This window comes from Sus scrofa, chromosome 2 (assembly GCF_054392235.1).
Source record: "Sus scrofa isolate SSC_HxYL_T2T_F1_AM1 chromosome 2, Sscrofa_HxYL_maternal_Yorkshire_Landrace_v2.0, whole genome shotgun sequence".
NCBI lineage: Eukaryota > Metazoa > Chordata > Mammalia > Artiodactyla > Suidae > Sus > Sus scrofa.
In genome coordinates, this window is record NC_139384.1 from 24,772,508 (window position 1) to 24,796,408 (window position 23,901).

The 23,901-nt window shown below is 37.4% G+C and overlaps 1 protein-coding gene and 1 long non-coding RNA gene across 34 annotated transcripts in view; one reads left to right on the top strand and one right to left on the bottom strand.

Annotated features, from left to right (window-relative positions):
- The window catches only part of LRRC4C (leucine rich repeat containing 4C), a 1,222,625-nt gene extending 1,218,831 nt beyond the window's left edge, over positions 1–3,794 (top strand). For all 30 annotated transcript variants that reach the window (XM_085011418.1, XM_021085261.2, XM_085011406.1 and 27 more), the window contains one exon: positions 1,662–3,794. In XM_085011418.1, coding sequence (XP_084867544.1) covers positions 1,704–3,626 — 1,923 coding nt within the window. In that variant the 5' untranslated portion in view covers positions 1,662–1,703 and the 3' untranslated portion in view covers positions 3,627–3,794. The remainder of the gene's footprint in view (positions 1–1,661) is intronic.
- LOC110259679 (uncharacterized) overlaps positions 1–17,334 on the bottom strand; it is a 51,858-nt gene extending 34,524 nt beyond the window's left edge. For 3 of the 4 annotated variants that reach the window (XR_014837055.1, XR_002342047.2, XR_002342046.2), the window contains exons 1-3: positions 17,173–17,334; positions 7,567–7,685; positions 5,383–5,471 (exon numbers count right to left, since the gene is read on the bottom strand). This is a non-coding gene — a long non-coding RNA (uncharacterized LOC110259679). Of the gene's footprint in view, positions 1–4,114; positions 5,472–7,566; positions 7,686–17,172 lie in introns of those variants that run through there. The other variant, XR_002342045.2, reaches the window with a different exon arrangement.
- Between the last annotated feature and the right edge of the window lie 6,567 nt (positions 17,335–23,901).

The following is a 23,901-nucleotide window of genomic DNA, read 5'->3' on the forward strand; positions in this document are numbered from 1 at the left end:
ATTAGACAGGGTGATCCTTCACCCCACCCCTTTTTCCTTCCCAAGAGATTCATAGAAGAGGCACGAGATGAGAAATTTAGGGGAGGTCATTACACAAGTACCCAATGCATGATAAGCCAGTTAAGTGGGGGATATACTAGGTTACACAAGCTTCTTTTGAATTCCTCTTTGTTCTGGAAGAGATGCAGAAACTGAGTGGTTTTATTTCCCTTCTCAGGTATCTATTTAAAAGTAGGGACATAATACATATAATAATTGTGTTATATGAAGATATTTTCTGTAAAAAACATTGTATTTCATGAGTCATGATTTAATTTGTGGTATGTCTACCTATGCATAGCAGTTGGCCATGAGTTTTTATATATGAAAATCTCAAGAAATTAATGTATATTTGTGCATGTCGCTATTTCAGTGTATTTTCACAGGTACCCTATGTTAACTTGCCAGTGTTTACAGCTGAGGTCACCCCTAAAGGAAAGGTATTTTAACAATTAACTGTGAAAAATATTTTGCCTTTGCTATCATTCTTGCAGAGGCTTTTTTTTTTTTTTTTTTTTTTTTTTTTGTCTTTTTGCTATTTTCTTGGGCCGCTCCCGCGGCATATGGAGGTTCCCAGGCTAGGGGTTGAATCAGAGCTGTAGCCACTGGCCTACGCCAGAGCCACAGCAACGCATGATCCGAGCCTCGTCTGCAACCTACACCACAGCTCACGGCAACGCCGGATCGTTAACCCACTGAGCAAGGGCAGGGACCGAACCTGCAACCTCATGGTTCCTAGTCGGATTCGTTAACCACTGCGCCACGACGGGAACTCCCAGAGACTTTTTCATGGAGTGTTTGAGATCATTTGCTCCTGGTCCAGGGAGATGAACATCTGAGCCCTGGTTCTGAACTAACCATGTGACTTCATGCATGTTACTTCCCCTACAATTAAATTTCTTCATCTTGAAGAGGCTATCATAGTTCCTTCCTCCGCGGAGAGCTACAGGGATGAGAAAGGAACAGGGCATACAGCCTTTCCAATTACAAAGGGCCCCACATTCTGATGGGCCCTGTGCTTGGCTTAATGCTCAGTTGGAACTGATTTGAAGTCCTTAATAATTTTTAACAAGGCATCTTCCATTTTCATTTTGCATTGGGCCCTGCAAGCAATGTAGCCCTTCTTGGATGGGATGGTTTGTGGTCTGTAGCCTGTGGGGCCTACCATATAGAATAACCCTCAATAAAATGTCAGCATTTAATAATTTTACAAGAGAGTTTTTAGTTTATTGAGTAGAGCCGCCTAATTTTATTTTCTGACCTTTCCCAGTCGGGTCTGGACATTGAACCTAATGATGGAGTACATCTCGTCTGTCCTCACGTGTTCAGGTCACACACGGTTGGTGAACACTACAGTAAGCCTCTCTACCCCACTCTTCCATTTCTCTGTGATTGCACTCCTCATAGAATGTGGGCTGTGGCTGGCAGCCAACTCAAAGTACAGAAACACGTCTTGGTACATGCGAGCCACGTCATTCAATAAAAGACATTAGATTTGTTGTTTTCTTGGTCTGAGAAATGATGGCTTGAGCTGATATAATGTCCCAGTGCCAGTGACTCTAGAAAGACATTTGAAGGAGATCTAATACCTTTTTTTTTTTTTTGCTCTGATTATATTGCAGATTATTTGAACTCCAGAAGGACCAACACCAGATAAATTATGAATGTTGAACAAGATGACCTTACATCCACAGCAGATAATGATAGGTCCTAGGTTTAACAGGGCCTTATTTGACCCCCTGCTTGTGGTGCTGCTGGCTCTTCAACTTCTTGTGGTGGCTGGTCTGGTGCGGGCTCAAACCTGCCCTTCCGTCTGTTCCTGCAGCAACCAGTTCAGTAAGGTGATTTGTGTTCGGAAAAACCTACGGGAGGTTCCAGACGGCATCTCCACCAACACTCGGCTGCTGAACCTCCATGAGAACCAAATCCAGATCATCAAAGTGAACAGCTTCAAACACTTGAGGCACCTGGAAATCCTACAGTTGAGTAGGAATCACATCAGAACAATTGAAATTGGGGCCTTCAATGGTCTGGCAAACCTCAACACCCTGGAACTCTTTGACAATCGTCTTACTACTATCCCCAATGGAGCTTTTGTATATTTGTCTAAACTGAAGGAGCTCTGGTTGCGAAACAACCCCATTGAAAGCATCCCTTCTTATGCTTTTAACAGAATCCCTTCTCTGCGCCGGCTAGACTTAGGGGAGTTGAAAAGGCTTTCATACATCTCAGAAGGTGCCTTTGAAGGTCTGTCCAACTTGAGGTATTTGAACCTTGCCATGTGCAACCTCCGAGAAATCCCTAACCTCACGCCGCTCGTAAAGCTGGATGAACTGGATCTTTCTGGGAATCATCTGAGTGCTATCAGGCCTGGCTCTTTCCAGGGGCTGATGCACCTTCAAAAACTGTGGATGATCCAGTCCCAGATTCAAGTGATTGAACGGAATGCCTTTGATAACCTTCAGTCACTGGTGGAGATCAACCTGGCACACAACAATCTAACGTTACTGCCTCATGACCTCTTCACACCCTTGCATCATCTAGAGCGGATACACTTACATCACAACCCCTGGAACTGTAACTGCGACATACTGTGGCTCAGCTGGTGGATAAAAGACATGGCCCCCTCCAACACAGCTTGCTGTGCCCGGTGTAACACTCCTCCCAATTTGAAAGGGAGGTACATTGGGGAGCTTGACCAGAATTACTTTACCTGCTATGCTCCTGTGATTGTGGAGCCTCCAGCAGACCTCAATGTCACTGAAGGCATGGCAGCTGAGCTGAAATGTCGCGCCTCCACGTCCCTGACCTCTGTATCTTGGATCACTCCAAATGGAACGGTCATGACCCATGGGGCGTACAAAGTGCGGATAGCTGTGCTCAGCGATGGTACGTTAAACTTCACGAATGTAACCGTGCAAGATACAGGCATGTACACATGTATGGTGAGTAATTCTGTTGGAAATACCACCGCTTCAGCCACTCTGAATGTTACTGCAGCAACCACTACTCCCTTCTCTTACTTTTCAACCGTCACAGTAGAGACTATGGAACCTTCTCAGGATGAGGCTCGGACCACGGATAACAATGTGGGTCCCACTCCAGTAATTGACTGGGAGACCACCAACGTGACCACCTCTCTCACGCCACAGAGCACAAGGTCAACAGAAAAAACATTCACCATCCCTGTGACTGACATAAACAGTGGCATCCCAGGAATTGATGAGGTCATGAAGACTACCAAAATCATCATTGGCTGTTTTGTGGCCATCACACTCATGGCCGCAGTGATGCTCGTCATTTTCTACAAGATGAGAAAGCAGCACCATCGGCAAAACCATCACGCCCCGACAAGGACTGTTGAAATCATTAATGTGGATGATGAGATTACAGGAGACACACCCATGGAAAGCCACCTGCCCATGCCTGCTATCGAGCATGAGCACCTAAATCACTATAACTCTTACAAATCTCCCTTCAACCACACAACGACAGTTAATACAATAAATTCAATACACAGTTCAGTGCATGAACCGTTATTGATCCGAATGAACTCGAAAGACAATGTACAAGAGACTCAAATCTAAAACATTTACAGTTACGAAAAACACTCAAAAAAAAAAAAAAGGACAGTTTATTAAAAATGACACAAATGACTGGGCTAAATCTACTGTTTCAAAAAAGTGTCTTTACAAAAAAAAAACAAAAAGAAATTTATTTATTAAAAATTCTATTGTGATCTAAAGCAGACAAAATTATGTGTATTCCTCAGAACCTGTTTTTGCTGCACTTATTTACTATTTTCCCACATCTCGTCCCTTCCCTGATTGCCATATTTTTCATAGGAGATCTCAATTCCCTAAAGAACTGGTCTAGGAAATTTTGTAAGAATTCTGTTACACTTTGAAATTTTTATGGTGAATTCTAGTGGTGAGATCCAGTCTATTTTGTCTCCCCCCCCCCAACCTCTTTTCTTTCTCCCCCTCATGCCCTTATGACATAGTCCAATGGGGAATGCAATACTACAAATAGATTTTTAAGAGAGAACAAGGAAAAAAAAATGCAAGATCTTATATTTTTCATGTAATGACCTGTTCTGTATTTATGAGGAGGACCATTCAATGGAAAAGAAAAAAAAAAAAAAAAAGTAAGCAAACAACAGATTAATTTCCATATGAGCATCTATAAAACCCATGATCTTTTAAACAAATCTAGAACCAGAATTTGTAGTTCAAAAGCTAAAAATAAGATTATAAATAAAATATTGTTGGTTTTTCTGTACCTGTACACAACTCATTTGTAGTATGGCTCAAATGTGAGAAACTTGAAGGTAATTAGATTCTTACTTTCTAAGAAAGGTAATAATACTATGGTATTCTTGAGTCACAGCACCAATCTCTACAGGGTCCTATTTCATTAGCTGATTTGAGTTTCCGATCTATATTCAAAGATGCTGTGGTGTTCTTTCCTTCTCATTAGGGTCACTCTTTGTGGAATTCTCAGATTAAAAAATAATGATTTTGTGAAGCAAATTCAATTCCACTTGATAGAAAGCTTCAGTATAATTTATTCTCTGTCTCCTAAATAAAGTTTTGCTGTCTAGATGAAGTGCAACTACAGAATGCAAAGGTGTTCTAAATTATCCAAGTTGAAAAATCATGTTTGGTGCTGAGGGTTAGCAAACGCAGTTCAATTCAACCATAATTAAAGACCTATGCCGTGTTAAACACTGATGTTAGGGTTGTGGACACACAATTAACGAGGCCTAGTTTCTGTGCTTGAATCAGTCGTTATCTATATGAAATATGGTCAAAGAAAGATCAGTTTATTACCAGGGGCCAGCTCTAATTTTACTGTAGGGTAGAAGGCTGAAAATTGGCCTAGGGTTTCAAAATATCAGATTACTGTTATTATCGAAACCTCCTCATGGTTTCTTTGGAATAGCTGACTGTCTTCTTCCAAATGCAGATTGTAGAGCTTTACAGAAGTGTGAGTATGGATTTGCTGTGACAGATGGGTGCTCACCAAGAGGTAGAATTATATTGGTAATTCACTAAAGGTACTTCAAAAACTGGAGATGTTTTTGGTATGAGAATGAATACTAGCTTCCAAGTTAAAAAGGAACTGTCTGGTTATTGGCACTTCCACACTCTCCTGACATTTTAATGTGTCTGACTTCTGTCTTTATCTGTGTGAAGTGTTGTGAAACTGTTTACAAAATGACTACAAAATTACTGTTTCTTATTACTGGCCTTTGAAACCTGCCACCTCATTGGTGAGACAAGAGTGGGCCAATGTAGAGAAAACTTCAGCTGCTAATGAATGAGCAGCTTGGATACTCACACATGACACTCCAGGCTGGACCTCACACCAGGGTTTCATGATCTCCAGGTTTGAAAAACCAATCATTGCTGGCAAAATAGGTCAGAGAGCTGGGAGGAAGAGATAGCACATGATTGAGACCACACAAAGATCTTGCCTCTATTTTTTGATTACTAATTCTATTGTTTTTTTTTTTTTTTTTCCCTCCACCATTTCCTACCTCTCTTTGTTAGGAACATAATTCACATTTGCTTTTACGGTGGAGAAGACCCAAGAAAAGGGAAAACATGTGTTGGCTGTCATTTGCCAAGCTATTCAGTATTGTATGTACTTAATATATTTCTAAGCTGCAGATCAGCTTAGAAACCAAACAACTCACCAAGGAATATCAAGTGCTAATACAAATAAGAATAGTATAAATCAAGAAGGAAAAGAATCCTGCCTTCTCTCCTTGGTTTGCGCTCTCTGAGCTCTGTCTTTGCTGATTATAAACCTTCTTTATGTGTGCTTATAATTGTTAAGGAGTTAATCCCAGCACACAATTCCTCTTTACTGTGAAGGGTGGCTGAGCAGTTAGATAAATTTTAGTAAATAGAATGAAAGCTAAACTTGAACCAAACATTTAAATAAGAAAGTCAAGCATACAGTTCAGCCCCTCAAGAGATTATAGCTGCCCAAATGAATACATTTGAGAAAAAAATAATGTACATATATTGATGGAAGCTTGGTTGCAAGCCAAACTTGACTTTTACAGTAAATTTAGAAATACCTTTGACAAGAGGTCATCACTGCAGGTTTTGGGGGTGAAGGGTAGAGTGCCATAAATGTACTATTTATAGGACACAGCTGAATTCCAGATGTGTATGATGAGCAGTGTCTGTATTTGCTCTGCCTCGTGTACATGGCTTTGAGTGCCTTACTCTGGTAGCTGCACTGATGTGTTAGAGTCCATCACACAAAGTGCACTTCCTTCCACAGCAGAAAGCCCATGTGACTCTTTAAACATCTGGTCTGCCCTTGTAGTGAAACACACTTCTGTGCCCATGGCTTTTTATTTTATCCTAAGGCAACCAAGTGGCAGTATTCTTAAATACTCATATATATCAAAAAATATGCCATTTGCAATTAACTGAGTTAAAGTAACCTAATGATAACTGTGGTATATATATTTATACTTCCTACTAAAGATATGCAGTTTACTGTAGGAAAACATCAAAAGTGCTTTAGAAAGAAGCTTCTCTGATGTTTTTTTCCTACGTAGGAATCTTGCTGTTTCATACTTGGCTATTACCTCGATCTCCAAAATTCTTAGGAATGTGTCCAAGCATTGTGGTGGCAAAATAGAATTTGGTGTAATTTATAGTCATAGACCTTGATATAGCTTTAATCATTGTCCCTCATATCCTGAATATTCTGGAGTCAAACGTCATCTTTTCCAGAAATGGAAATAGGTCATTAGAGTTTTGGATCATTGGTCAATGATCAGAACATTGGTTGATTCTTTTTTTTTTGAGGAAGAAAACGTTGCTAGTTCATGATTGCTTTTAGGTCTTATAATCAAAGGTCTTATAATAAAACGTCAGGATATCATTGGAGGTCTGCATACTATGAAACTCTGAATATAGATCTGTTGGAAAATAACTTGACATTGGGAGGGTTATTTACATAGGAGAACAAAAAGGAATAAGACACTTCTATAACAGGATTTCCTGAAATATGAAAAAAAAAATTAAATGGATGACCCAAAGTATCCAACATTTCCAAGGTAAATACTGATAAAGGTGAAAAAAAAAAAAAAAAAAACCTGAGTATCTTATCCTTTTGGAATAATCTTCAAGGTTAAGTAGAAGAGTCAGATGAGTAAAGAATATTCATCTTATGAATAATGTGGCACTTTGAAGCAACGTAATTTTTAAATAATGTTAAATGGTTTGTTTGGTGTCTCAAGTTACTAATTTTAATAATATTGAAGATAATTATATCATTAAATATCACAGATAAAGCGAATGTCTGAGTGAGGGGTCATAGTCTTCTAGGAAGCCATTTGTCTATTACTTAGAAAATACATTTTCAGAGTCAGATCTCTTATAAAAACATCTCCCCCCAAACAATATACATATTCTTATATTTGATTAGAATGTGATTTCTATACAAAAGCTACTTAAGATAAAAATGAGTCTAAACAGTTGCCTTAAAAAATCATACCTTCTATTCTTTCTCTTCTGCCACAAGGAGAAATATGAACTCCTACAAACTCTCTATTAGATAGAAACCAGCTGTAATGCCATTTTTTTTCCAGGATATAAAATAAGATACATCCGACTCTAGGAGAGAAAAAAGAAATATCCTAGAATTACGATAGTGCCCTGTCAGTTAAGATACAAACTTAGAGGCTAAATGAAACATTCTTCTAACACATACCCATTGCTGTCATTTTGTTTCTTTAAGTACTGCCAACAATACTTCTGAGATGTCAACCTCTCTTAACATTATTTGAGAAAATACACAAATTGCACAACAAATTATATAATTACATTGTATAACAAGTGTTTAGCATCTGTGAGAAAACTACAATTCTTCTTTGCTTTTGCCCATGACAAAGAAAAAAGAAAAAAAAAAAGTTTGCTACAAGACAAACAAAACAATGAAGCCATTTTAATGAAAGTACATGGTATTGGAAAATCCTTCCACTTTCTAAATTGTTAATGCACAGTAAAGGAGATATTCAGCTATCTCCCAGGCGAAATACCGAAAGCAAAGCTCTACAAAACTCTGGACCATGAAGATGTCTCTTTCAATATTTGGTCCAGTAATTTAATTTTGCTTTCCAGGTTATTAATGCTACACTTTATTATACATTTGGTGCTGAATTGCTGAATTTGAATTCATCCAAATGGCATCAATTCTGTCTTTATCTGGTTGGCGGTAGTAGTTAATGTATGGATTTTTATGTGGATCAAAGAGAAGATTCAATGTGTTTTGAAGGAAAGGGGTTAGTCTCTGTGGGGCAGCAGAGTCCATTCTGATTAATGTATCTAACCCTGAGAACTTGGCAGAATATCCACCTGGCTCAGTCCTAGGATATCACAACGGAAACCCATCCATTATGGGAATCCCTATGTTTATTATGTCTGTATATCAGTAAGGCTTCTGAATGGCAATTAGTAGATCTCCATACTTTTCAGCCCTAGTTCCACATTCCAAATTGTAAAAATAAAGTGGAACTTAATTTCTAGTTAAACATACAATTGCTAGTTTTGTAAAGTGTATAATTCTGAGAGAAATGAATGAAGCCTCAATTGAACTAAATGTATTAAAACATACACAAGAGTAATTATGATATTTTTATGGAATATACTTTTTTATGGTAACTACTACAAAATTTTAATTCAAATAATTTGTAATACTAGGGAAATCATGGGTTTCTTTACTAATGGAATCATTATGAAAAAAAGCTTAATTTTAACAAAATTTGTAAAATGCCTCAAAAGTCAAATGTTGATTTGGACTTCCCAGTCCCATGGCTAGTTCTATTTTTTTTTAAATAAAGTTTTACAAAATGAAAGAGAGAAGTAATAAAGTTTCTCTTTCCAGCAGCCCTCAAGCAGACTAACTCATGCTTGTAGAGATATTTCTTGACATAAATGAATGTTAAAAAAAAATGAACTTTACTTAACTCTGTCCATAAAAATGCCGTGTAGCTGTGTATTCTCACCTAAAATTTTTTCAAGCGTCTTGAGATTAAGTCACTCTTGAAAAGTCAATGCTGGACTTTATGAACTCAATTACATTTTAGTTTTTTAATACATATCTTTATTCTATGTGGAAATATATTTTATCCCGGGCATTCAGCCTGTTTTCAGATTTTCTAGATGTACTCAAAAATGAGAATCAGTCATTGCAACACATCTAGTTATGCAATCTGGAGTTCAATCCTATCAGTATTAGGGGCAATTCATATAGATGAATAAATTATTTCCTTAGCATTATAGGAGTGGTGCCTCTTTTTATTTCTATTGAACTCCACTTAAAAGACAGGATATTTTTATTATAATTAATAGAACTTCTACCTCCAAGAAAAAGAAGAAAGCAGGAAATTCACAATATTGAAAAATGCTTTAAAAGATACAGAATATATATTTTATATATATATAAAATTTTATGCACATAAACTTGTTACCATACTTCCTATTAAAGATAAATGATAGTATATATATTATTCATCAGACAGTAAATACTAATGAGATGCAAATCTCATTTTTCAGCCATGTTGTCAATTTATTAATGTTCTTAAATTCTTATAAAATTTGATTTATAATAAATCCTGAGAGGAGTTCCCTTGTGGCACAGTGGGTTAAAGATCTGACCTTGTCACTGCAGTAGCCCAGGTCACTGCTGTGGTACAGGTTCAATTCCTGGCCTGGGAACTTCCACATGCCACAAGCATGGCCAAGAAAATAAAAACTCCTGAGAGTGATTTGTGATAGTTATTTAAAAGCCATTTTAGTAAGCAGAAAAAGCACTCATGTTGAGTAAAAATCCAAAATTAGGTTAATGTCAGAAATAAATTGGGCTTGTGGAAATTATTGGGCTACCATTAGGAATTTGTAGGCTAATTCAAAAATGAAAACTGTGAGCTGTATAGCTTAGAAAGTGCTTTCACCTGTTTCCCTATGTGCTGAACCTTGAAAGAATGGTACGTGAGTGTATTTAATTGATGTATCAAATTTTCTCTGAATAGTACAGTTATCTGTATGCATAATTATTAATATTTTGAAGCCATAAACATTGAATAGAAAGGTGGAAAACAAATCATGGGGGGAAAATGGTAAAATTAAAACATGGTTAGATTATTTTTTATGTTAATTCATACATATAGTAAATATGAATTGAAAAACTTTCTTAATACTAAGTCCTACTCAAGACTCTGGTTATATAACAGTGAACTAAAAAGAGTTAACTCCTATGTGATAGGGTGACCAATTCACTTCGGTTTGCCCAGAACTTCCTGGTTTTAGCACTGGATTTCTTAGACTCCACTAACCATTTAATTCAAGGTAAACCAGGATGGTTGCTCATCCTCCTAGAAAACTTCTGATAATTGTCACTTTGATTCTGTGATTCATACTAATGTTATCTCATTGTTAATGATAATGGCCAGATAATATTGACCACTTGTAGGAGTTCCCATTGTGACTCAGCAGGTTAAGAACTCAACTAGTATCCACGAGGATGTGGGTTCAATCTCTGGCCTTGTTCAGTGGCTTTGGATCCAGCATTGCTGTGAGCTGAGGTGTAGATCAAAGATGCAGCTGGGATCCCGTGTTGCTGTGGTGCAGGCCAGCAGCTGCAGCTCTAAATGACCCCTAACTCATGAACGACCATAGGCTGCAGGTGTGGTCCTAAAACGGAAAAAAAAAAAAAAAAAATCAGCCACTGGTAAATAGTGGCCAGAACATTTATCTCTAAGTCGGGCAAGGTCATAAGAGCAAATTCTTCTAGAGTGCAATGGAAGTGCAAAAGTTGCAACTTGCCCTCAAGGAGGAATCGCAGTCTGGACATGTCAACAATCATATTATTACAATTATCTACACTCATGTCTAGTCCTTACAAAGCCCAAGGTAAATATTATTATCTCCACTTTAGAGATAAAAAAATCAAGTACATGCTTTCTAATGCACCAAAGTTAGAAAGAAAACTAAGAGTGAAAGAAGAGAACTGAAGTTTTCTGATGATTTAGCAATGATCTTTGTTATTCAGAATATAAAACTGTTAATAGTATCTTCAGAATATTTCATCTCTTGTGTTCTATTAAGTCATATTCTGGAAAACAGGCTTCTCTTAGGGGATATGATTTGGTAATTGGATATCAGTCTTATTTGTTCCTGCAACTCTGCTAATGAACTGGGTAGGCCAATGCCTTTGAAGCACTGATTTGGTTAATATGGCAATGTTTTCAATATTGGCTTATACTGAATTTCATAGAGGAACTTCAAATGGAAAACATTATAGATCAGCCAGCATTCAAAGATGAAAATGAATTAATCAAACTATGTTTATCATAATCTGTCAGGTTTTAGTATCTTATTTTTAAGGTTGCATTAGGATTTACTTTTATATTCTAATAAAATGTCATTGATGGATATATTTATGACTAACACAGTAGCTAAATATGTTCCAGTCCCTTTCCATTAAAAAAAAAGAATTCCCTTTACCGATCGCGATTGCTCTTCAACATCTTTGTTAGAGAGCTGTTTAACATGTAACTGTTTACATGAAAATATATAAACCAATTTCCTAAAGTCAATATTTATATTTCTCAGAATACAGCACACTAAACTATTTATGAGATAAACACAAGGGAACAACTTTTTACTTGCCAAATAGCTAAGGGAGAGAGAGAGAGAGAACACAAGGCCTACCTCTAAAATCTTGAAGTTTAACCTTTGAAAATTGGAGATTCAAATTAACAATTCTGAAAAAAAAACCAATTAACCAGACAAGTACTCCTGACAGTTTTAAGCATCTACACCTCAATTTTCATTCGTTATTTTTCATCTTTAGTAAAAGCATTACCTTGGATATATAATGAATTCAACCAAAGTGAAGATATCAGAAAATAGATGAATACACGAAAGCATTAATGGTTAATATGGGACAGCATTGAAATACAGCAGGAACATTGCCTCTCCACATAAATGAGTAAGTGATAGTCTTGAGAATGAGACCCTAGTTATAGACTTTTTAACTGGCATGAGTGATTAGTTCCAAATCTTTGACCCTTTTTGTGACTTTTCATTCCTAAGTAACATTTGTTTATTCATGAAACATTCATTGAGTGCTTGTTACCTGCCAACAATGAGTTAAGTTGTCAGAAATACAAATTAAGGACAGTCCTTGTCTTCAAGGAGTATTGCAAATATAATAGGATGCATTGAATGGAAGAGACAGTGCATGCAGTGTTAGCAGAGAGAAGGGCAACAGACCTAGCTTGATTTAGGGAGCGGAAAGCAGGTTCTTCTTATTTTAAGGAAAGCCTGGGTTGAGCCTTAATGGATGACTAGGAGTTAGCCTGCTGGAAGGAGGGAACGCATCAGCTTTTCTGAGACAACATACAGCAAGGAAAAGGAGTAAGTAATATCACATAGTATGGAACTGTAAGTAGTTTGATGTTGCTGGAGCAAAATATGCAATTTGGAGATTGCCAAAGACAAGGTTAAGACAATGATTAAAGACTTGTAGAGCCTACTGACTTATTGAATTTAGCTTATAGATGGTGATGAAGTATTCGCACTTGCTAAGTAGTTGAGCAGCTTCCTCAGATTTGACCTTTGGATAAGCTGCTTGCCTGGCAGAAGAAGAAAAATTTAAGGAGGGTGTTTCAATACTACAGTGAAGAGATGATTCAGGGAAATTATAGGTAGGATGTGTTGAAGGGTCCTGTTAAAAAACAAAAAGAAAGCAACATGAGTTAGCTGGACTTGGTATGTCATTGGATGGACGGTGGGGATATGAGAAGGTGTCTACATTTCTTCTATTTGTTAGAAATAGTAGAAATATGGAGGTGAGTCGGAGTTACAAACAATATTTGTAGTTTGTGCTAAGGTAGAACATGATGTGGGTGGGAGCTGGGAGAGGAAGCTTATGCCTTTACTAAGTTTTATTTTATTTTATTTTATTTAAAAAAATGTATTATTGGAGTTCCCGTCGTGGCTCAGTGGTTAACGAATCCAACTAGGAACCATGAGGTTGCGGGTTCGATCCCTGGCCTGCTCAGTGGGTTAAGGATCCAGCATTGCTGTGAGCTGTGTTGTAGGTTGTAGATGCGGCTCCGATCCTGCGTTGCTGTGGCTCTGGCGTAGGCCGTTGGCTACAACACCAGTTAGACCCCTAGCCTGAGAACCTGCATATGCCATGGGAGAGGCCCTAGAAAAAGCGAAAGACAAAAGATAAATAAAAATAAAATAATAAATAAATGCATTGTTTATTTATTGCTTTTTAGGGACGAACTTGTGGCATATGGAAGTTCCAAGGCTAGGAGTTAAATTGGAGCTACAGCTGCAGACCTCTGCCACAGCCACTGCAATGCAGCATCCAAGCCTCTTCTGAGACCTGCACCACAGCTCATGGCAATGCTGAATCCTTGACCCACTGAGTGAGGCCAAGGATCAAGCCTGCATCCTCATGGATACTAGTTGGGTTCATTTCTGCTGTGCCACAAGGGGAACTCTTTTTTTTTTTTTTTTTTTCTTAACTAAGTTTTAGATATATGAAGTTTGCATACTGTCAAAAACCAAAATCTGCACACTGAATAAAACAAATTGCAAGCTAGGAAAATTAAGTTTACAGGAGCAGTGAGTTTCTCACCAGACTCAAGGATTTTTATTGGGTAACTGCAAAAGTTACCTGGATCTTTTAGGCCATTGGTTGCCTAGGGTTCTTATTTGGATCAGGGTAGCTGAGTCATGTGAACAAGTAAGTTCAGAGATAATGTAAACAGACTTAGTGTTTGGAGACTGTCTGGTATCTTCTGCTGACCTGTCAGGTGAGCTATAGATTTCTGTAAAGTTAAGTTTTCTTTATGAGTCTGTGTTGACTATTTCCATTTTGTTCCCGACATAAATGACTCCACATTAGTTTGGTTCTGCAGTACCTGTGGGAAATCCAAGTAGGGTTGTCTAGCAGGAAGGATTTCTGGGCTAGTGATATTTATTTCATTACCATAAATATAAAATTTATAGTAAAAGGTGAGACTGTGTAGGACCACTCAGTGTGCACTACAAGAAGTCCAGTGAGTAAACGATAGGACCATGAGAAATAACATTTAATGGGGTGGAAAGGAAGAGAAAATTACTTATTCAAAATCCATTAAATAAATATTCACTGCATCTCTACTACATGCCAGGCTCTAAGGGTAGACCCTAGCACTATCATTTTGAAAATAGGTCTCAAGCCAAAAAAGAAAGACACAAGATAGATAATTGTTTAATTGCAATTATGATAAGTGCTATGGAGTAAAATTTCAGGACCAGGTAATTTAGAAAGTAAAACAAGGGGATTTTTTTATAGCCTGGGAAGATTTTTAAAGTCGTGGCATGTAAAGGGAGAAGAATGAATTGTCACCAGCCAAAGAGGGATGACAGCAAAGAGACTTTGAAATGGAGGACCTGGTGTGGATTAAGATCCTGAGGCTTAAAGAAGCAGTTGAACAAGAAGGGAAAAAAAATCAAGAGGAGAACCAAGAAAGCCAAATAGAGTTTTACAAAGGCCATAAATATAATATTCTAAGAAGTTTTAAAATATTCGCTGAATTTGGCAATTAGGAAGTTAGAGGTCTCTTTAGCAGGAGCAGTTTTAGTAAATGATTGCACGTGGTAGGAGAGCTGCGAGAAGGAAAAAGGAGGCTGTATTACTGTGGCAGGAGGAAATGAATTGGCAGGGCAGAAATGCAAGCAATGAGATGGATTATTTTGAAGGAATTTGAAATGAAATGTGGAAGTAGAGAGATTCATAGTGTTTGCTGTTAAGAAGGAGAAGAAGGCGACAACAGAGACTGAGAAGCTGCCAGTCTAAAGAATTTAGACTTTATTCCACAGGCAATAAGATAGCCATGGAAAAGAAAAATACATCTGAACCAGCATTTACATCAAAATGATCACTTGGAGTTCCTGTTGTGGCTCAGCTGTAATGAACCTGACTAGTATCCATAAGGACATGGGTTTGATCCCTGGCCCCGCTCAGTGGGTTAAGGATCTGGTGTTGCCGTGAGCTGCTGTGTAGGTCACAGATGCAGCTCCCATCTGGCATTGCTGTGGCTATGGTATAGGCTAGCAGCTGTAGTTCTGATGTGACATCTGGAAACTTCCATATACCCTGGGTGCAGCCCTAAAAAAAGACCAACAAGAAAAGAAAAACAAGACAAAACAATACAAAAAGAATGATTACTGTATTAGAATGAAATGGGAAATTAGTGAAATTATCAATCCCAGTCTAGGTATGCCTGAAGAAATGACAAGGAAATGGCCTTAGATTTTAAAAAATTAACTCTGTACTCTCTGTTCTAAATCACATGAATGGACCACTCTTAGTGGGAGATAAAGAAAATTTCCTGAGGAATCACAGTCTCATGATCTCTATATCCAGACTAGTTTATAATTTATAACTGGCATATAATTTTGAGAGAAAATAAACAGATATTATCATAAGTTTCCTGAATAACCCATTAATACATTTTAGGAAGTTCTTTCATCTCTTGATATACAATGAAGTAATACAATTTGCATTTAATGGAAGAACAATAGAACATGAAATTCAAAATACTACAAAGTCCATTGTGGAAATGAAATTAGGTAATCATTTATTAATAACTTATTAATTGATGTCATAGGAGCTCAGAGCAAAAGAGAAAAGTTGTCATTTGCCAATGTAGTGAGATAAGAACTGTGATGGATAGAAAGAATGCAGGCTTTTATAGCTGTGAGTAGAATACAGAGATGATTTCCAGAACAGTTGTATAAGCTCCAGTATAAAATGAATGAAACCTCTCCGGACCAGATTGTGGGTAACTATCTTGCCATGAACACCAAGACATAGACAAGAAGTACTATAATACGCCTTTTCCATCTCAAGGGCCTTTCATTTAATGTTTAGTTGCAACACATGTATTATTTATCTAAGGATCTAAAAGCTTTTCAAAATTGTTGGTACTTGTTCCAAGAGAAATATTAAATTTGTAAGTAAATGACAATGATTTCTAATTTATTTTTCAATAAAACATGATCTAGAAGCTATCTGTTCACACTGGCTTAGCAAATTCAGCAAGACATATTTATCACACATTAATAATTGACTTTCGCATTAATAAGTAACACTTAGAAAGGAGACCTGGATCCTCTTTGCTGAGTCACGATGACTAGATTTGCTATGCTTGGGGTGCAGATCAGAGTGAAATATTTCTGATTTTCTGGGGTTTTTCCTTTCTCCCTCATCTGTTATACTTCTCTGTCTTTTCATTTTTATAGGTTTTTGGTGTGGTGCCCTTTTCACAGATACTAGAGTTGCAGCCTCTCTTACTTCTGGTGTCTGCCCCCCTCATGGCTGAGGTTGGTGGTGGTGGTGGGGGGGTGTTGCTCTAGGCTTCCTGATGGGAGGGGCTGATGCCTGCCCACTGGTAGGTGGAGCTGATTCTAATTCCTTTGGTGGGTGGGGCTTTGTCTCCAAAGGGGATTAGAGGCAGCTGTGTGCCTGAGGGGTCTTTAGGCAGCCTGTTTACTGATGGGTGGGGCTGTGATCCCACCTGGAATGTTGTTTGCCCTGGGGCTTCTCAGTGCTGACCGACGGGGTGGGGCCAGGTTTTCCCAAAATGGCCACTTCCCAGAGAAAGGCGCGCTGCTGAATATTTCTGAGAGCTTTGCCTTCAGTGTCCTTCCCTCACAACAAGCCACACTCACCCCTGTTTTCCCAGGAATTTCCTCCAAGAACTGCAGTCAGGTTTGACTCAGGTTCCTATGGAGACTTTGCTTTGCCCTGGGACCCAGTGCATGTAAAAGTCTGTGTGCACCTTTGAAGAATGGGGTCTCCATTTTCCCCAGTCCCATTGAGCTCCTGCACACCAGCCCCACTGGCTTTCAATGCCAGACGCTCCAGGGGCTCTTTCTCCCCGTGTCAGATCCCCACACGTGAGAGTTTGATGTGGGGCTCAGAATGCTCACTCCTGTAGGTGAGTCTCTGTGAACCAGTTAGTTTCCAGACTGTGAGGCTTCCCACCCAGGAGGTATGGGGTTGTTTATATCACGAAATCGCCCCTCCTACCTGTTGAAGTGGTCTCCTCTTTTTCTTCTGGAGTAGGATATCTTTTTTAAGGTTTCCGGTCCATTTGGGTGAAGATTGCTCAGGCTTTAGTTGTGAATTTTGTTGTTTTTAGGAGAGAAGTTGCGTTCCAGTCCTTCTACGCCGCCATCTTAATCCCATCTCTCCCAGAGTGAAATATTTCTATGGTAACCATTAAGCAATGAAAAAGCCAAGTCCTTAGCAGAGAATTAGCATCACCTGGATCAAAGTGATAATTCTCAGAATTGGGCACACAGTAGAAGCAAGAAAGAAAAAGGTTTTTGTTTGTTTTGTTTGTTTGGTTTTTTTTGTCTTTTTAGGGCCACACCCATGGCACAGGGAGGTCCCCAGGCTAGGGGTCCAATCAGAGCTGCAGCCACTGGCCTAAGGGATAGCCACAGCGATGTGAAATCCCAGCCACGTCTGTGACCTACAACACAGCTCCTGGCCACGTTGGTTCCTTAACAAGGCCAGGGATCGAACCTGCATCCTCAAGGATACTACTTGGGTTCTTAACCGTTGAGCCACATGGGAACTCCCGAAGAAGGAGTTTTTAATCAGACATAGAGTCTGTAAAAAAAATGCCAATCTCAGACTGTAGATCTAATGCTAGTGGTTTGAACTCTCCATTAGTTTCTTTATGGTTCTTTGATTGGCTGTTTACTAGCATGCACCCATGAAGTCCATCATCATTTCATTTCATGCCTTCCTACCATGTCACAAAATGGAAAATTTAGTGTAGAATTTAGATAGATTGCCTACCTGGAGTTGATGATCTTTACTTTCCATGTTTTAATTGATTAGTTAAAATTCATTAAGCATTTAAACTCTGTAGCCAGTGAAACCAATATGTGTATTTTTCTTTTTATTTATTTGATCCAAAAAACATGACTACAAACATGTTTGCCAAACAAATGACTTTTATTGTTATTTTATTTGATATCTGGAAATTTTTGCTCAGCTGTTTCAGGGCTATAGGAAATGTCCTATATTTTCAAGCATTTGTTTTATAAGCTTCCTTTAAGCATTTGGCACAGACACTGTGTTATTTAGCCATATTTTCCTTGGATCAAGCCACACTCTATTAGATTTATCCGTTTGTCATTGAGTTCCAGTCCTAAGACATTTTTGGAATAGAAATATAAGCCTAAAGGAGTAGAATATCATCAAATCGTTGTCTGTTCTAATTCCAACTATTCAAGTTTTCAATTTAAAATATTTTAATTTTCTTAAAATATTTGAAGCCATGATATAAAAGCAGCTCAGTTTTGAAAGTTTCCTTTTAAATTCACTGACGTAAGTCTACATGTTTGGTAACTGGCTCATACATTTTACTTCAAAATTCATTGCATCTTCCTGTGTGACAGCTTTTTGTTTTTGTATGTATTTATAATATTTTAGCTTTATTTTGGGGCTCCATATTTTCATCAAAAAATAAGATTTGACTTCCTTTCAATTGAACGACTCTAATGTCTGTGTGAGTGTATGTATGCATGGGTGTAAATGCATGTGCTTCTTTCCCATGCTTATATTCTCCTATCTTGCTGCTAATGAATACACATTTCATGAGTTTTTAGTGAACGCATAGAAGAGTAGTTTTCTGTTATAGCTGTTTCATAGCTTAAAATTCAGCAGAGGAGAAAGTTGAATAATGGGCTATTTCTTCTTTATCAATTTACATGCTTGCTTCAGACAATTTCAAAATGTTAAATATACAATGGTTTTGACATTAAAGCTACATTATTTTTGCATATATTTTCTTTTATTTTTCTTTTCCTTATGAGAAAGAGTCCTTTCCCAATATGTCATTCGAGTAAATCCATTATTAATAACAATAATGAATAAAATTATAGTCTTAATAAAGTTTTAATAGCTAACATGTATTGAATTCTCAGTTCAGAACACTCTTAGTTTTATGCATTTGATTCTCTATTCCTCAACTTTCCCGATTGCCCCCAATAAGACTAAGTGCTCCCTCTCTCTCTTTTTTTGGGACAATAAGGGATGAGTTTCAATATTCTACAACAGACAGGGACCAGAACTGTGTATCCTTTGTATGCCTCCTCTCTCAACAATGACTATTTTTGGGGAGTAGGAAAGGCATCACTATATTTGTTGATTACGTAAAAAGACTGATTTATTAAATCCTGTTTGATAAATAAGTTCCTGAAAGAAAGAATTGAAGAAAGCAGTTAATAAATATATAATTTCACTCAGCCTCTCTTTGATAGGTCCATAAAGGCGAATGTGCCCTACAAAGGTTAATCACACATAAAAACTCTGGTCCAAAACTATTTCTGTATCTTGGAAATGTGTTTCAGAGTTACAGAGCCTTTTCAGTGACCTGAAACCGGGACCTCGAAAATGTAGCACTGAAAAAACCCATTAGGGATGTAAAAGGAATAATTGTAAAAAGCAGAGTTTATGATTCGGCAAAGTTGATGCCAAGTCCTTCTCTCCTCTTGATGTTTCTAAGGACCAGCTTCCTCAACAGAGCTAAGTTAATGTGGGCTCTTGGGACATCACCTCCCAGCTTCAAGCATATTTCTGCCAAGAAGTGTGTTTTCTGTCTGAAGCCTTTTAGAAAATGTCTATAGTGATGCAATTTTAGAATTTTGAGTTCGCTCTGTTTCTCTCTAAAATCTAGGGAATCTTGAGCAATGGAAAACTTGGCTACATACAAAAACACAAAGTTGTCACACATGAAGATGCAATGAATTATAAAGTAAAATGTATGTCAGTTACCAAACACGTAGACTTATGACAGTGAATTTAAAAGAAAACTTTCAAAACTGAGCTATTTTAGATCATGTCTTCAAACTCTTAGGTATAGTTTGTGGTTATTTTTACCCAAACAATCTCCCTATTCTTAACTCAGCTTTGCTCTAAAACCCCTTTTTAAGGGGTTAGAAGGGATTTTACAAGACATTTTAAATATGGCCTCTTTTCTGTCAAGTTTCTTTTAGCATTATCTCAGCCCTTGATTTTTCTGAAATACACTAGCAGAAAGTTTTTGAAATCTCAAATCAACTGACCAGAAAACAGCAGATACATCAGAAATCTTGCAAACTATATAGAATCAATCTCCAGATCAGTCATGTGGTTCCAAGAGGCAGAATTTCTCTAAAAAAAAAAAAAGTTTATTTGAATCAGGGTCAGCAAACAATGACCTACATGTCAATGAGCACTGCTAATAAATGAAATTTGAATGGAACACAGCCAAGCCCATCAGTTTATGTATTTATGGATTCATTCTTCCCATAATACAATGACAGAGTTTAGCCCCAGTTGGGACTGTACATCACAAAAAGTTTAAAATATTTATCATTTGTTGAGTTCTCATTGTGTCTCAGTGGTAATGAATACAACTCGTATCCGTGAGGACACAGGTTCGACCCCGGCCTTGCTCAATGGGTTAAAGGATCTGGTGTTGCCATGAGCTGTAGTATAGCTTGCAGATATGGCTTAGATCCTTCATTGCTGTGGCTGTGGTATGGGCCAGAGACTACAGCTCTGATTGGACCTCTAGTCTGGAACTTTCATATGCCATGGGTGCCACCCTAAAAAGACAAAAAAAATATATATATATTATTTGATATTTTGCAGATAGTGTGCCAGTCCCTGATGCAGGTGATAGAAATTAGTCTCTGCAAACATAAGCAATCACGTTTGCGATATTAAAGGCTTTATAAGACTTTTAAGTCCTATGTCTGTGTTCTTTAGAATTGCCTTTCTTTCACTATTCCATTTCTACACTGCCTGTTAGTATATTATAGGTGGAGATAGCATACTATTTAATGCATAAGTAAAATTTTGCATTGGACACTTTCCCATGACTTAATGTCTTTTAGATGCCTTCAGCATTTCATTGGTTGCAGCTTTTATTACCACCTTCAATGTTTTTCATTGCTTCAAAGCAAATGAATAAGATTCTCATTATCAAAAGAAAACTAGCCAGTGAGTTTTGATGAAGACTTTCTTTTTATAAAGAAAGGAATAAAGCCAACACTTCTTCAATGTGAGTACTCCCTAGAAACATTCACACTGTTCTATGCTGAGTTTATATGCTGATTAGGTGCTTCGGTTAAATTCTGCTTTTCTGAAGAAATATTTATTTTGCTGTGTTGATGATTCCTTTTCGACTAGAATTATTAGGCAAATATAGCTAGGCCTAAAAATAAAAAAAGACAGGTGTTCAGGCGACCATGACAAATGTAAATGGCTTGATTGCTTCTCTGTGGTAGATGATTTGTTTTATTGTCTGAAATAACACAATTACATTGTGCTCTACTTCCATCTATAGTTACATCAAAGAGAAGATAAAAGAATAAATTAAGCTAGTTTCAAGTACATTTTGGATAATAATTGCAACACATTTGAAAGTTGGCAGACCAGTTGAAGTGTGCCCCCAATTCACTGACTAATGTCTAACATTTTGAGGATTCTGATTTGACATATATTTTAGCTTTCAATCTATCTTCCAAGTGTTTTGGAAGAAACTCCAAATTTCCATCTGGAATAATGAGCAATAAGGAAATTTCTCATTACCTAGAAATCCAAGATAAGAAAAACTCCTATCCAGATCATTTCTCCATAAAGATTCTATCCGTAGATTCTGTTTCCCACTTAACTAAGTCAGCCTTTTCTAACTCTGACTCCACATTAGAAGCACATTAGAAGATTTTTTAAAATAATGATATTCAAACTCCATGCATACTTCAGAGATTCTGATTAAACTGGACTGAGTGCAGCCAAAGCATCAGTTTTTTGGGTTTTTTTAAAAAGATCCCCTTGCAGTTCTGATATACACTGGAGTTGAAAACTGCCTTTCTAAACGCTTTAGTAACCACAGGCAGATTGATCCTATGTAATGACAAATCCAATCTAATGGACTGTCAGAACAAGCAAAGCATAAAGTTTCCGAAGGAGGTTAAAATGGACCTGAAATGGCAAAATTGTATGGAAACTTTGTTTTTGACACTATATGGAAGAAGATGACTAGAAGTAACTTCCCAGATTAATAAATAATACCATATATGCCTATGCTACACCATTTTCCATGTGATTTCACACTCAACCAATACTTTCTAAATAGATATAAATGTTATCAACATAAAATGACCCCTTGTGCAGAGCACAGTTTTAGTTGTCAACTATGTCTTAGTTGATTCTGTGCCAATATTTACTATACAGCTAAGTGATCCAGTCAAACATATATATGCATATATATATAAACATATATACACACATATATAAATGTGTATATATGCATATACATATATACATATGTATATTTTTCTTATATTATCATCCATCATGGTCTATTCCAAGAGACCAGATATAGTTCCCTGTTGCTATACAGTAGGACATTTTGCTTATCCATTCTAAACGTAATTGTTTGCATCTACTAATCTCAAACTCTCAGCCCACCCCACTCCCTTCCCCCACCCTCTTGGCCATCATGAATCTGTTCTCTATGACCTGAAGTCTGTTTCTGTTTTGTTTCTGTAGATAGGTTCATTGTGTGATGTTTCAGATTCCACATATAAGTGGTATCATATGGTATTTATCTTTCTCTTTCTGACTTACTTCATTTACTAGAAAATCTCTATTTGTAACCATGTTGCTATAAATGGCATTATTCCATTCCTTTTTATGGCTGAATAGTATTCCATTGTAGCTATGTACCACATCTTAATCCATGATCTGTCTGGTGGAAATTTAGGTTGTTTCCATGTCTTGTCTATTATGAATAGCACTGCTATAAACATAGGGGTGCATGTATCTTTTTGAATTGTAGTTTTTTGTTTTTTGTTTGTGTGTGTGTGTGTGTGTCTTTTTGCCATGTCTTGGGCCACTCCCGTGGCATATGGACATTCCCAGGTTAGGGGTCTAATTGGAGCTGTGGCCACCAGCCTACACCACAGCCACAGCAACACAGGATCCAAGCCGAGTCTGCGACCTACACCATAGCTCACAGCAACACTGGATCCTTAACCCACTGAGTGAGGCCAAGGATCAAACCAGCAACCTTGTGGTTTCTAGTCAGATTCGTAAACCACTGAGCCACGAAGGGATCTCCCTTGAATTGTAGTTTTGTCTGGATATATGCCCAGGAGCGAGATCACTAGATCATATGGTTGTTCTATATTTAGTTTTTTGAGGAACCTCCATACTGTTTTCAATGGCGGTTGTTCCAATTTACATTCCCATCAACAGTTTAGGAGGGTTCACTTATTAATGGTGGCCATTCTGAGTGGTGTGAGATGGTACCTCAGTGTAGTTTTGATTTGCATCTCTCTAATAATTAGCAATATTGAGCATTTTTTCATGTGCCTACTGACTATCTGTCTACTGGCTTTATATCTTCTTTGAAGAAATGTATGTTTAGGTCCTCTGCCCATTTTTATATTGCCTTGCTCATTTTTGTTGTTGTTGAGTTGTATGAGTTGTTGGTATATTTTGGAGATTAAGCCCTTGTCAGTTGTATCGCTTGTAACTATTTTCTCCCTTTCCATAGGTTGTCTTTTCTTTTTCTTCTTTTTTCCTTTATTTATTTATTTATTTATTTATTTTTTAGAGTTTCCTTTGCTTTGTAAAAGCTTGTAAGTTTGATTGGGTCCCATTTTTCTATTTTTGTTTTTATTTCTATTGCCTTGGGAGACTGACCTAAGAAAACATTTGTACAATTTATGTCAGAGAATGTTTTGC